At 37.4% G+C, this 16275-nt stretch overlaps 1 protein-coding gene across 6 annotated transcripts in view; it reads left to right on the top strand.

Moving 5' to 3' along the window:
- The window catches only part of cadm2a (cell adhesion molecule 2a), a 766219-nt gene extending 750361 nt beyond the window's left edge, over positions 1 to 15858 (top strand). For 5 of the 6 annotated variants that reach the window (XM_036967529.1, XM_036967531.1, XM_036967528.1 and 2 more), the window contains one exon: positions 15223 to 15858. In XM_036967529.1, coding sequence (XP_036823424.1) covers positions 15223 to 15338 — 116 coding nt within the window. In that variant the 3' untranslated portion in view covers positions 15339 to 15858. Of the gene's footprint in view, positions 1 to 7240; positions 7276 to 15222 lie in introns of all 6 variants that reach the window. The other variant, XM_036967530.1, reaches the window with a different exon arrangement.
- Positions 15859 to 16275: the final 417 nt, after the last annotated feature.

Raw genomic sequence — 16275 nt, 5'->3', positions numbered from 1 at the left:
AGATGACATACCTGATAGTACCTGTTAAACACATAAAGATACCATACCTGATAGTACCTGTTAAACACATAAAGATACCATACCTGATAGTACCTGTTATACACATAAAGATACCATACCTGATAGTACCTGTTAAACACATAAAGATACCATACCTGATATTACCTGTTAAACACATAAAGATACCATACCTGATAGTACCTGTTATAAAACACACCTGTTAAACACATAAAGATACCATACCTGATAGTACCTGTTAAACACCTAAAGATACCATACCTGATAGTACCTGTTAAACACCTAAAGATACCATACCTGATAGTACCTGTTAAACACATAAAGATACCATACCTGATATTACCTGTTATACACATAAAGATACCATACCTGATAGTACCTGTTAAACACATAAAGATACTATACCTGATAGTACCTGTTATAAAACACACCTGTTAAACACATAAAGATACCATACCTGATAGTACCTGTTATAAAACACACCTGTTAAACACATAAAGATACCATACCTGATAGTACCTGTTATAAAAAAACACCTGTTAAACACATAAAGATACCATACCTGATAGTACCTGTTAAACACATAAAGATACCATACCTGATAGTACCTGTTATAAAAAACACCTGTTAAACACATAAAGATACCATACCTGATAGTACCTGTTATAAAACACACCTGTTAAACACATAAAGATACCATACCTGATAGTACCTGTTAAACACATAAAGATACCATACCTGATAGTACCTGTTAAACACATAAAGATACCATACCTGATAGTACCTGTTAAACACATAAAGATACCATACCTGATAGTACCTGTTAAACACATAAAGATACCATACCTGATAGTACCTGTTAAACACATAAAGATACCATACCTGATAGTACCTGTTAAACACATAAAGATACCATACCTGATAGTACCTGTTAAACACATAAAGATACCATACCTGATAGTACCTGTTAAACACATAAAGATACCATACCTGATAGTACCTGTTAAACACATAAAGATACCATACCTGATAGTACCTGTTAAACACATAAAGATACTATACCTGATAGTACCTGTTAAACACATAAAGATACCATACCTGATAGTACCTGTTAAACACATAAAGATACCATACCTGATAGTACCTGTTATAAAACACACCTGTTAAACACATAAAGATACCATACCTGATAGTACCTGTTAAACACATAAAGATACCATACCTGATAGTACCTGTTAAACACATAAAGATACCATACCTGATAGTACCTGTTAAACACATAAAGATACCATACCTGATAGTACCTGTTAAACACATAAAGATACCATACCTGACAGTACCTGTTATAAAACACACCTGTTAAACACATAAAGATACCATACCTGATAGTACCTGTTATAAAACACACCTGTTAAACACATAAAGATACCATACCTGATAGTACCTGTTAAACACATAAAGATACCATACCTGATAGTACCTGTTATAAAACACACCTGTTAAACACATAAAGATACCATACCTGATAGTACCTGTTATAAAACACACCTGTTAAACACATAAAGATACCATACCTGATAGTACCTGTTAAACACATAAAGATACCATACCTGATAGTACCTGTTATAAAACACACCTGTTAAACACATAAAGATACCATACCTGATAGTACCTGTTATAAAACACACCTGTTAAACACATAAAGATACCATACCTGATAGTACCTGTTAAACACATAAAGATACCATACCTGATAGTACCTGTTAAACACATAAAGATACCATACCTGATAGTACCTGTTAAACACATAAAGATACCATACCTGATAATACCTGTTAAACACATAAAGATACCATACCTGATAGTACCTGTTAAACACATAAAGATACCATACCTGATAGTACCTGTTAAACACATAAAGATACCATACCTGATAGTACCTCTTATAAAACACACCTGTTAAACACATAAAGATACCATACCTGATAGTACCTCTTATAAAACACACCTGTTATACACTACACATGTAATACACATAAAGATACCATACCTGATAGTACCTGTTAAACACATAAAGATACCATACCTGATAGTACCTGTTAAACACATAAAGATACCATACCTGATAGTACCTGTTAAACACATAAAGATACCATACCTGATAGTACCTGTTAAACACATAAAGATACCATACCTGATAGTACCTGTTAAACACATAAAGATACCATACCTGATAGTACCTGTTAAACACATAAAGATACCATACCTGATAGTACCTGTTAAACACATAAAGATACCATACCTGATAGTACCTGTTAAACACATAAAGATACCATACCTGATAGTACCTGTTAAACACATAAAGATACTATACCTGATAGTACCTGTTAAACACATAAAGATACCATACCTGATAGTACCTGTTAAACACATAAAGATACCATACCTGATAGTACCTGTTATAAAACACACCTGTTAAACACATAAAGATACCATACCTGATAGTACCTGTTAAACACATAAAGATACCATACCTGATAGTACCTGTTAAACACATAAAGATACCATACCTGATAGTACCTGTTAAACACATAAAGATACCATACCTGATAGTACCTGTTAAACACATAAAGATACCATACCTGACAGTACCTGTTATAAAACACACCTGTTAAACACATAAAGATACCATACCTGATAGTACCTGTTATAAAACACACCTGTTAAACACATAAAGATACCATACCTGATAGTACCTGTTAAACACATAAAGATACCATACCTGATAGTACCTGTTATAAAACACACCTGTTAAACACATAAAGATACCATACCTGATAGTACCTGTTATAAAACACACCTGTTAAACACATAAAGATACCATACCTGATAGTACCTGTTAAACACATAAAGATACCATACCTGATAGTACCTGTTATAAAACACACCTGTTAAACACATAAAGATACCATACCTGATAGTACCTGTTATAAAACACACCTGTTAAACACATAAAGATACCATACCTGATAGTACCTGTTAAACACATAAAGATACCATACCTGATAGTACCTGTTAAACACATAAAGATACCATACCTGATAGTACCTGTTAAACACATAAAGATACCATACCTGATAATACCTGTTAAACACATAAAGATACCATACCTGATAGTACCTGTTAAACACATAAAGATACCATACCTGATAGTACCTGTTAAACACATAAAGATACCATACCTGATAGTACCTCTTATAAAACACACCTGTTAAACACATAAAGATACCATACCTGATAGTACCTCTTATAAAACACACCTGTTATACACTACACATGTAATACACATAAAGATACCATACCTGATAGTACCTGTTAAACACATAAAGATACCATACCTGATAGTACCTGTTAAACACATAAAGATACCATACCTGATAGTACCTGTTAAACACATAAAGATACCATACCTGATAGTACCTGTTAAACACATAAAGATACCATACCTGATAGTACCTGTTAAACACATAAAGATACCATACCTGATAGTACCTGTTAAACACATAAAGATACCATACCTGATAGTACCTGTTAAACACATAAAGATACCATACCTGATAGTACCTGTTAAACACATAAAGATACCATACCTGATAGTACCTGTTAAACACATAAAGATACTATACCTGATAGTACCTGTTAAACACATAAAGATACCATACCTGATAGTACCTGTTAAACACATAAAGATACCATACCTGATAGTACCTGTTATAAAACACACCTGTTAAACACATAAAGATACCATACCTGATAGTACCTGTTAAACACATAAAGATACCATACCTGATAGTACCTGTTAAACACATAAAGATACCATACCTGACAGTACCTGTTATAAAACACACCTGTTAAACACATAAAGATACCATACCTGATAGTACCTGTTATAAAACACACCTGTTAAACACATAAAGATACATTACCTGATAGTACCTGTTAAACACATAAAGATACCATACCTGATAGTACCTGTTAAACACATAAAGATACCATACCTGATAGTACCTGTTATAAAACACACCTGTTAAACACATAAAGATACCATACCTGATAGTACCTGTTAAACACATAAAGATACCATACCTGATAGTACCTGTTATAAAACACACCTGTTAAACACATAAAGATACCATACCTGATAGTACCTGTTATAAAACACACCTGTTAAACACATAAAGATACATTACCTGATAGTACCTGTTAAACACATAAAGATACCATACCTGATAGTACCTGTTATAAAACACACCTGTTAAACACATAAAGATACCATACCTGATAGTACCTGTTAAACACATAAAGATACCATACCTGATAGTACCTGTTATAAAACACACCTGTTAAACACATAAAGATACCATACCTGATAGTACCTGTTATAAAACACACCTGTTAAACACATAAAGATACCATACCTGATAGTACCTGTTAAACACATAAAGATACCATACCTGATAGTACCTGTTAAACACATAAAGATACCATACCTGATAGTACCTGTTAAACACATAAAGATACCATACCTGATAGTACCTGTTAAACACATAAAGATACCATACCTGATAGTACCTGTTAAACACATAAAGATACCATACCTGATAGTACCTGTTAAACACATAAAGATACCATAAATGATAGTACCTGTTAAACACATAAAGATACCATACCTGATAGTACCTGTTAAACACATAAAGATACCATACCTGATAGTACCTGTTAAACACATAAAGATACTATACCTGATAGTACCTGTTAAACACATAAAGATACCATACCTGATAGTACCTGTTAAACACATAAAGATACCATACCTGATAGTACCTGTTATAAAACACACCTGTTAAACACATAAAGATACCATACCTGATAGTACCTGTTAAACACATAAAGATACCATACCTGATAGTACCTGTTAAACACATAAAGATACCATACCTGATAGTACCTGTTAAACACATAAAGATACCATACCTGATAGTACCTGTTAAACACATAAAGATACCATACCTGATAGTACCTGTTAAACACATAAAGATACTATACCTGATAGTACCTGTTAAACACATAAAGATACCATACCTGATAGTACCTGTTAAACACATAAAGATACCATACCTGATAGTACCTGTTATAAAACACACCTGTTAAACACATAAAGATACCATACCTGATAGTACCTGTTAAACACATAAAGATACCATACCTGATAGTACCTGTTAAACACATAAAGATACCATACCTGATAGTACCTGTTAAACACATAAAGATACCATACCTGATAGTACCTGTTAAACACATAAAGATACCATACCTGACAGTACCTGTTATAAAACACACCTGTTAAACACATAAAGATACCATACCTGATAGTACCTGTTATAAAACACACCTGTTAAACACATAAAGATACCATACCTGATAGTACATGTTAAACACATAAAGATACCATACCTGATAGTACCTGTTATAAAACACACCTGTTAAACACATAAAGATACCATACCTGATAGTACCTGTTATAAAACACACCTGTTAAACACATAAAGATACCATACCTGATAGTACCTGTTAAACACATAAAGATACCATACCTGATAGTACCTGTTATAAAACACACCTGTTAAACACATAAAGATACCATACCTGATAGTACCTGTTATAAAACACACCTGTTAAACACATAAAGATACCATACCTGATAGTACCTGTTAAACACATAAAGATACCATACCTGATAGTACCTGTTAAACACATAAAGATACCATACCTGATAGTACCTGTTAAACACATAAAGATACCATACCTGATAGTACCTGTTAAACACATAAAGATACCATACCTGATAGTACCTGTTAAACACATAAAGATACCATACCTGATAGTACCTGTTAAACACATAAAGATACCATACCTGATAGTACCTCTTATAAAACACACCTGTTAAACACATAAAGATACCATACCTGATAGTACCTCTTATAAAACACACCTGTTATACACTACACATGTAATACACATAAAGATACCATACCTGATAGTACCTGTTAAACACATAAAGATACCATACCTGATAGTACCTGTTAAACACATAAAGATACCATACCTGATAGTACCTGTTAAACACATAAAGATACCATACCTGATAGTACCTGTTAAACACATAAAGATACCATACCTGATAGTACCTGTTAAACACATAAAGATACCATACCTGATAGTACCTGTTAAACACATAAAGATACCATACCTGATAGTACCTGTTAAACACATAAAGATACCATACCTGATAGTACCTGTTAAACACATAAAGATACCATACCTGACAGTACCTGTTATAAAACACACCTGTTAAACACATAAAGATACCATACCTGATAGTACCTGTTATAAAACACACCTGTTAAACACATAAAGATACCATACCTGATAGTACATGTTAAACACATAAAGATACCATACCTGATAGTACCTGTTATAAAACACACCTGTTAAACACATAAAGATACCATACCTGATAGTACCTGTTATAAAACACACCTGTTAAACACATAAAGATACATTACCTGATAGTACCTGTTAAACACATAAAGATACCATACCTGATAGTACCTGTTAAACACATAAAGATACCATACCTGATAGTACCTGTTAAACACATAAAGATACCATACCTGATAGTACCTGTTAAACACATAAAGATACCATACCTGATAGTACCTGTTATAAAACACACCTGTTAAACACATAAAGATACCATACCTGATAGTACCTGTTAAACACATAAAGATACCATACCTGATAGTACCTGTTAAACACATAAAGATACCATACCTGATAGTACCTGTTAAACACATAAAGATACTATACCTGATAGTACCTGTTAAACACATAAAGATACCATACCTGATAGTACCTGTTATAAAACACACCTGTTAAACACATAAAGATACCATACCTGATAGTACCTGTTAAACACATAAAGATACCATACCTGATAGTACCTGTTAAACACATAAAGATACCATACCTGATAGTACCTGTTAAACACATAAAGATACCATACCTTATAGTACCTCTTATAAAACACACCTGTTAAACACATAAAGATACCATACCTGACAGTAGTAAAACACCTGACTTATTTTCTTTGTCTATCCAGTTTGTTTATAATCAGGTTCACTGTCAGACATCAAGGTAGGTCACCTGTTAATAACACACCTGTTAATAACACAGTTGACCAACTCTATTACTTTTATAACCAGATATCAGGTATAAAGGTAACACACCTGACAATAACACACCTGACCATCTATAACCAGTGTTTGTTGCCCAATTAAAATAACCAGGGTTACCTGCCGCTCGGGGTGGCAGCGTAGCCTAGTGGTTAGAGTGGAGGGGCGGCAGGTAGCCCAGTGGTTAGAGTGTAGAGGTGGCAGGTAGCCTAGTGGTTAGAGTGGACGGGCGGCAGGTAGCCTAGTGGTTAGAGTGGAGGGGCGGCTGGTAGCCTAGTGGTTAGAGTGGAGGGGAGGCAGCGTAGCCTAGTGGTTAGAGTGGAGGGGCGGCAGGTTGCCTAGTGGTTAGAGTGGAGGGGCGGCAGGTAGCCTAGTGGTTAGAGTGGAGGGGCGGCAGGTAGCCTAGTGGTTAGAGTGTAGAGGTGGCAGGTAGCCTAGTGGTTAGAGTGGAGGGGCGGCAGGGTAGCCTAGTGGTTAGAGTGTAGGGGCGGCAGGTAGCCTAGTGGTTAGAGTGTAGGGGAGGCAGGCAGCCCAGTGGTTAGAGTGGAGGGGCGGCAGGTAGCCTAGTGGTTAGAGTGTAGAGGAGGCAGGGTAGCCTAGTGGTTAGAGTGTAGAAGTGGCAGGTAGCCTAGGGGTTAGAGTGGAGGGGCGGCAGGTAGCCTAGTGGTTAGAGTGTAGAGGTGGCAGGTAGCCTAGTGGTTAGAGTGGAGGGGCGGCAGGGTAGCCTAGTGGTTAGAGTGTAGAGGAGGCAGGGTAGCCTAGTGGTTAGAGTGTAGAGGCGGCAGGGTAGCCTAGTGGTTAGAGTGTAGAGGCGGCAGGGTAGCCTAGTGGTTAGAGTGTAGAGGCGGCAGGGTAGCCTAGTGGTTAGAGTGTAGAGGCGGCAGGGTAGCCTAGTGGTTAGAGTGTAAAGGCGGCAGAGTAGCCTAGTGGTTAGAGTGTAGAGGCGGCAGGGTAGCCTAGTGGTTAGAGTGTAGAGGCGGCAGGGTAGCCTAGTGGTTAGAGTGTAGAGGCGGCAGGGTAGCCTAGTGGTTAGAGTGTAAAGGCGGCAGAGTAGCCTAGTGGTTAGAGTGTAGAGGCGGCAGGGTAGCCTAGTGGTTAGAGTGTAGAGGCGGCAGGGTAGCCTAGTGGTTAGAGTGTAGAGGCGGCAGGGTAGCCTAGTGGTTAGAGTGTAGAGGCGGCAGGGTAGCCTAGTGGTTAGAGTGTAAAGGTGGCAGGGTAGCCTAGTGGTTAGAGTGTAGAGGCGGCAGGTAGCCTAGTGGTTAGAGTGGCGGGGCGGCAGGTAGCCTAGTGGTTAGAGTGTAAAGGCGGCAGAGTAGCCTAGTGGTTAGAGTGTAGAGGAGGCAGGGTAGCCTAGTGGTTAGAGTGTAGAGGCGGCAGAGTAGCCTAGTGGTTATAGTGTAGAGGCGGCAGAGTAGCCTAGTGGTTAGAGTGTAGAGGAGGCAGGGTAGCCTAGTGGTTAGAGTGTAGAGGCGGCAGAGTAGCCTAGTGGTTATAGTGTAGAGGCGGCAGAGTAGCCTAGTGGTTAGAGTGGAGGGGCGGCAGGTAGCCCAGTGGTTAGAGTGTAGAGGTGGCAGGTAGCCTAGTGGTTAGAGTGGACGGGCGGCAGGTAGCCTAGTGGTTAGAGTGGAGGGGCGGCTGGTAGCCTAGTGGTTAGAGTGGAGGGGAGGCAGCGTAGCCTAGTGGTTAGAGTGGAGGGGCGGCAGGTTGCCTAGTGGTTAGAGTGGAGGGGCGGCAGGTAGCCTAGTGGTTAGAGTGGAGGGGCGGCAGGTAGCCTAGTGGTTAGAGTGTAGAGGTGGCAGGTAGCCTAGTGGTTAGAGTGGAGGGGCGGCAGGGTAGCCTAGTGGTTAGAGTGTAGGGGCGGCAGGTAGCCTAGTGGTTAGAGTGTAGGGGAGGCAGGCAGCCCAGTGGTTAGAGTGGAGGGGCGGCAGGTAGCCTAGTGGTTAGAGTGTAGAGGAGGCAGGGTAGCCTAGTGGTTAGAGTGTAGAAGTGGCAGGTAGCCTAGGGGTTAGAGTGGAGGGGCGGCAGGTAGCCTAGTGGTTAGAGTGTAGAGGTGGCAGGTAGCCTAGTGGTTAGAGTGGAGGGGCGGCAGGGTAGCCTAGTGGTTAGAGTGTAGAGGAGGCAGGGTAGCCTAGTGGTTAGAGTGTAGAGGCGGCAGGGTAGCCTAGTGGTTAGAGTGTAGAGGCGGCAGGGTAGCCTAGTGGTTAGAGTGTAGAGGCGGCAGGGTAGCCTAGTGGTTAGAGTGTAGAGGCGGCAGGGTAGCCTAGTGGTTAGAGTGTAAAGGCGGCAGAGTAGCCTAGTGGTTAGAGTGTAGAGGCGGCAGGGTAGCCTAGTGGTTAGAGTGTAGAGGCGGCAGGGTAGCCTAGTGGTTAGAGTGTAGAGGCGGCAGGGTAGCCTAGTGGTTAGAGTGTAAAGGCGGCAGAGTAGCCTAGTGGTTAGAGTGTAGAGGCGGCAGGGTAGCCTAGTGGTTAGAGTGTAGAGGCGGCAGGGTAGCCTAGTGGTTAGAGTGTAGAGGCGGCAGGGTAGCCTAGTGGTTAGAGTGTAGAGGTGGCAGGGTAGCCTAGTGGTTAGAGTGTAAAGGTGGCAGGGTAGCCTAGTGGTTAGAGTGTAGAGGCGGCAGGTAGCCTAGTGGTTAGAGTGGCGGGGCGGCAGGTAGCCTAGTGGTTAGAGTGTAAAGGCGGCAGAGTAGCCTAGTGGTTAGAGTGTAGAGGAGGCAGGGTAGCCTAGTGGTTAGAGTGTAGAGGCGGCAGAGTAGCCTAGTGGTTATAGTGTAGAGGCGGCAGAGTAGCCTAGTGGTTAGAGTGTAGAGGCGGCAGCGTAGTCTAGTGGTTAGAGTGTAGAGGCGGCAGCGTAGTCTAGTGGTTAGAGCGTTGGACTAGTAACCGAAAGGTTGCAAGATGCAAATCCCCGAGCTGACAAGGTAAAAATCTGTTCTGCTCCTGAACAAGGCAGTTAACCCACTGTTCCTAGGCCGTCATTGTAAATAATAATTTGTTCTTAACTGACTTGCCTAATTAAATAAAGGTTAAATAAAATAAAAAATAAAAAACCTGCATTGCCGGGTATAAAGGTAACTCACCTGACAATAACACACCTTTCCAGGTATAACCAGTGTTTATAACCCAATGAAATAACCAGGTATAACCAGGTGTAACACACCTGACAATAACACACCTCTCCAAGTATAACCAGTGTTTATAACCCAATGAAATAACCAGGTATAACCAGGTATAACACACCTGACAATAACACACCTTTCCAGGTATAACCAGTGTTTATAACCCAATGAAATAACCAGGTATAACCAGGTGTAACACACCTGACAATAACACACCTCTCCAAGTATAACTAGTGTTTATAACCCAATGAAATAACCAGGTATAACCAGGTATAACACACCTGACAATAACACACCTCTCCAAGTATAACCAGTGTTTATAACCCAATGAAATAACCAGGTATAACCAGGTATAACACACCTGACAATAACACACCTCTCCAAGTATAACCAGTGTTTATAACCCAATGAAATAACCAGGTATAACCAGGTATAACACACCTGACAATAACACACCTCTCCAAGTATAACCAGTGTTTATAACCCAATGAAATAACCAGGTATAACCAGGTATAACACACCTGACAATAACACACCTCTCCAAGTATAACCAGTGTTTATAACCCAATGAAATAACCAGGTATAACCAGGTATAACACACCTGACAATAACACACCTCTCCAAGTATAACCAGTGTTTATAACCCAATGAAATAACCAGGTATAACCAGGTATAACACACCTGACAATAACACACCTCTCCAAGTATAACCAGTGTTTATAACCCAATGAAATAACCAGGTATAACCAGGTGTAACACACCTGACAATAACACACCTCTCCAAGTATAACCAGTGTTTATAACCCAATCAAATAACCAGGTATAACCAGGTATAACACACCTGACAATAACACACCTTTCCAGGTATAACCAGTGTTTATAACCCAATGAAATAACCAGGTATAACCAGTGTTTATAACCCAATGAAATAACCAGGTGTAACACACCTGACAATAGCACACCTGGCCATTCAACTCCCAGCTTTCTTTGAATCTACATTACGAAGCACATGTCATAAAAATGATTATCTCTGACCATCGGCAAACAGGTGTTTCAGGACAATTGTTCCTATATTCGGCGGGAAGGACCATGACGAGGTACTTTACCTAGACACTAAAACCAGTAGATGGTGACGGCGCTGACATCATCCACGTATTTCTATGGAAAACTCCCGAAAATGGAAGTATATTGCTGAATGGCACCAAAAAAAAAGCACAATGGATCGTGTTGAAAGTGGCCGTAACTAGCAAAGGATCATGGTCAATGTAGTCATTGTCATTGTGCCTGAGAGAGTTTAATGGCGCCTCCTCGTAGTCTGACAGGCTCGTGATTGGTCCGTGTCAGCACGTGGTCCTGTGTGACCACAAATGTAGTCAGAATATATCAGTATTTAATTAAAAATGTAGTAGTCAGAATGGATCAGTATTTAATTAAAAATGTAGTAGTCAGAATGGATCAGTATTTAATTAAATATCTAGTAGTCAGAATGGATCAGTATTTAATTAAATATCTAGTAGTCAGAATGGATCACTATTTAATTAAATATCTAGTAGTCAGAATGGATTGGTATTTAATTAAATATCTAGTAGTCAGAATGGATCAGTATTTAATTAAATATCTAGTAGTCAGAATGGATCAGTATTTAATTAAATATCTAGTAGTCGGAATGGGTCACTATTTAATTAAATATCTAGTAGTCAGAATGGATCACTATTTAATTAAATATCTAGTAGTCGGAATGGGTCACTATTTAATTAAATATCTAGTAGTCAGAATGGATCAGTATTTAATTAAATATCTAGTAGTCAGAATGGATCAGTATTTAATTAAATATCTAGTAGTCAGAATGGATCAGTATTTAATTAAATATCTAGTAGTCAGAATGGATTGGTATTTAATTAAATATCTAGTAGTCAGAATGGGTCAGTATTTAATTAAATATCTAGTAGTCAGAATGGAACACTATTTAATTAAATATCTAGTAGTCAGAATGGATCACTATTTAATTAAATATCTAGTAGTCAGAATGGATCAGTATTTAATTATCTAGTAGTCAGAATGGATCAGTATTTAATTAAATATCTAGTAGTCAGAATGGATCACTATTTAATTAAATATCTAGTAGTCAGAATGGATCAGTATTTAATTATCTAGTAGTCAGAATGGATCAGTATTTAATTAAATATCTAGTAGTCAGAATGGATCACTATTTAATTAAATATCTAGTAGTCAGAATGGATCAGTATTTAATTAAATATCTAGTAGTCAGAATGGATCAGTATTTAATTAAATATCTAGTAGTCAGAATGGGTCACTATTTAATTAAATATCTAGTAGTCAGAATGGGTCAGTATTTAATTAAATATCTAGTAGTCAGAATGGATTGGTATTTAATTAAATATCTAGTAGTCAGAATGGATCAGTATTTAATTAAATATCTAGTAGTCAGAATGGATTGGTATTTAATTAAATATCTAGTAGTCAGAATGGATCAGTATTTAATTAAATATCTAGTAGTCAGAATGGATTGGTATTTAATTAAATATCTAGTAGTCAGAATGGGTCACTATTTAATTAAATATCTAGTAGTCAGAATGGATCAGTATTTAATTAAATATCTAGTAGTCAGAATGGATTGGTATTTAATTAAATATCTAGTAGTCAGAATGGATCAGTATTTAATTAAATATCTAGTAGTCAGAATGGATCACTATTTAATTAAATATCTAGTAGTCAGAATGGATTGGTATTTAATTAAATATCTAGTAGTCAGAATGGATTGGTATTTAATTAAATATCTAGTAGTCAGAATGGGTCACTATTTAATTAAATATCTAGTAGTCAGAATGGATCAGTATTTAATTAAATATCTAGTAGTCAGAATGGATCACTATTTAATGAAATATCTAGTAGTCAGAATGGATCACTATTTAATTAAATATCTAGTAGTCAGAATGGATCAGTATTTAATTAAATATCTAGTAGTCAGAATGGATCAGTATTTAATTAAATATCTAGTAGTCAGAATGGATCACTATTTAATTAAATATCTAGTAGTCAGAATGGATCAGTATTTAATTAAATATCTAGTAGTCAGAATGGATCACTATTGAATTAAATATCTAGTAGTCAGAATGGATCACTATTTAATTAAATATCTAGTAGTCAGAATGGATCAGTATTTAATTAAATATCTAGTAGTCAGAATGGATCAGTATTTAATTAAATATCTAGTAGTCAGAATGGATCAGTATTTAATTAAATATGTAGTAGTCAGAATGGATCACTATTTAATTAAATATCTAGTAGTCAGAATGGATCACTATTTAATTAAATATCTAGTAGTCAGAATGGATCACTATTTAATTAAATATCTAGTAGTCAGAATGGATCAGTATTTAATTAAATATCTAGTAGTCAGAATGGATCAGTATTTAATTAAATATCTAGTAGTCAGAATGGATCAGTATTTAATTAAATATGTAGTAGTCAGAATGGGTCAGTATTTAATTAAATATCTAGTAGTCAGAATGGATCAGTATTTAATTAAATATCTAGTAGTCAGAATGGATCACTATTTAATTAAATATCTAGTAGTCAGAATGGATCAGTATTTAATTAAATATCTAGTAGTCAGAATGGATCAGTATTTAATTAAATATCTAGTAGTCAGAATGGATCAGTATTTAATTAAATATCTAGTAGTCAGAATGGATCACTATTTAATTATCTAGTAGTCAGAATGGATCAGTATTTAATTAAATATGTAGTCGTCAGAATGGATCAGTATTTAATTAAATATCTAGTAGTCAGAATGGATCAGTATTTAATTAAATATCTAGTAGTCAGAATGGATCAGTATTTAATTAAATATCTAGTAGTCAGAATGGATCAGTATTTAATTAAATATCTAGTAGTCAGAATGGATCAGTATTTAATTAAATATCTAGTAGTCAGAATGGATCACTATTTAATTAAATATCTAGTAGTCAGAATGGATCACTATTTAATTAAATATCTAGTAGTCAGAATGGATCAGTATTTAATTAAATATCTAGTAGTCAGAATGGATCACTATTTAATTAAATATCTAGTAGTCAGAATGGATCAGTATTTAATTAAATATCTAGTAGTCAGAATGGATCAGTATTTAATTAAATATCTAGTAGTCAGAATGGATCAGTATTTAATTAAATATCTAGTAGTCAGAATGGATCACTATTTAATTAAATATCTAGTAGTCAGAATGGATCACTATTTAATTAAATATCTAGTAGTCAGAATGGATCAGTATTTAATTAAATATCTTGATTTGTAGCGAACTTTAAAATAATTCAACATGGAGATCAAACTTGATCATAGTAAACAAACGTCTGTCCGTCCCCCTCTTCCTCCCGGGCATCTAAAAAACGAATTGGGTCCGTTCTGGCAGTCGTAATTTACATAGTCTTTCTAGGGCAGACCAGGGGTTTTGGACCAGGTGTTTTGGTACTTATAAGTTGCTACACCAGCAGAGCTTGTGACTTTACGCTCCAGATCGGACACTGGAGGACTGGTATTTTACATTGTGTTTAGCACAGAGCCACCATGGATATGTGTCTCATGTTTATGCATTAAATCGTGGTCAGAGGTTTATTTAACATACCGTTGTTGTCTGTTGTCCAATAGGAACGTACCTCATCTGTTCTCTTCCTGTCTGTTGTCCAATAGGAATAGACCTCAGGTATTGTTTACCTGTCTGTTCTCCAATAGGAATATACCTCACGTATTGTTTTCCTGTCTGTTGTCCAATAGGAACGTACCTGACCAACGAGGCCAAAGGAGCGGACGACGCGCCCGATGCTGATACAGCTATCATCAACGCAGAGGGCAACACACATGCTGAGGAGAAGAAGGAGTACTTTATCTAGACTGTAGAGGGCGCTGATCTGCTGCCCACTCTTTCTCTCTGTCTTTATGTCTCTATTCCTCTATCTCCCCCTCTCATTCTCTTTATCTCTTTCTTCATCCCGTTCTATACTTTATTTAGACTACAGAGGGAGATATGCTGCCCCCTCTTTCTCTCCCTTTTTCTCTCTCTCTCTCTCTTTCCATTTTCTCCTTCTGTCCCTCTCTCTCTCCACTGCCCCTGCTGCGTCACTAAGGAAACCCCGTGGAAAAACTCCACCTTCTCCTTTTCCCCTCATCCCTTCTTCCCTGCTGGCCTTTCTGTTCTCTTTTTTTAATCATTTCATTCCGACCCTTCACTTCTTCTACACTTTTTTAAATATTTTTTAACCGTCCTAGTTTCTGACGCCGGCCTTCGTTTTTAAAGGCAGCGCCCTCTACTGGCTGTCTGGAGATGTTGCCTTTTATTTTGTATTTTCTTTTCTTTAAATTTTACATATTTTATGTGAAATAAACCCCTGAGAATCTGCATATCCACCGACACCGAGACCACTTCAGACTCCTTATTAAACGCCTCAACACCTCCTCACACACACACCCTGTTGCCACACACACACACACACACCCACACACACACACACACACACACACACCCATTCCCTGTGTGTAAACCACACACCCTCACGTTTACACGGTGCCTCAAATATGCCGCCTTCATTCACACTGTCAGCAATGCTGTTGTTTAACTGCTTTGTGTCATTCATTTACATTGATGCTACAAACACTCTCTTTTTATTCCGCCTGTCGTATCGCAGCTCCTAGGCTTGAACGTTGTTTAATTCAACATTTTTTGTTTTTATTTGTTATTTAAATGAATATGTGTGCTGGTTACGCCTTATGTCTTTCAGACAAAATTATACTTTAGATTATCTGTCTCCTTTCACTGTCCCCTTTCACTGT

This window comes from Oncorhynchus mykiss, chromosome Y, assembly GCF_013265735.2.
Source record: "Oncorhynchus mykiss isolate Arlee chromosome Y, USDA_OmykA_1.1, whole genome shotgun sequence".
In the NCBI taxonomy this organism is placed as follows: Eukaryota; Metazoa; Chordata; class Actinopteri; order Salmoniformes; family Salmonidae; genus Oncorhynchus; species Oncorhynchus mykiss.
The sequence above is the reverse complement of the archived record's forward strand: the minus strand, read 5'-3'. Positions and strand labels throughout refer to the sequence as shown.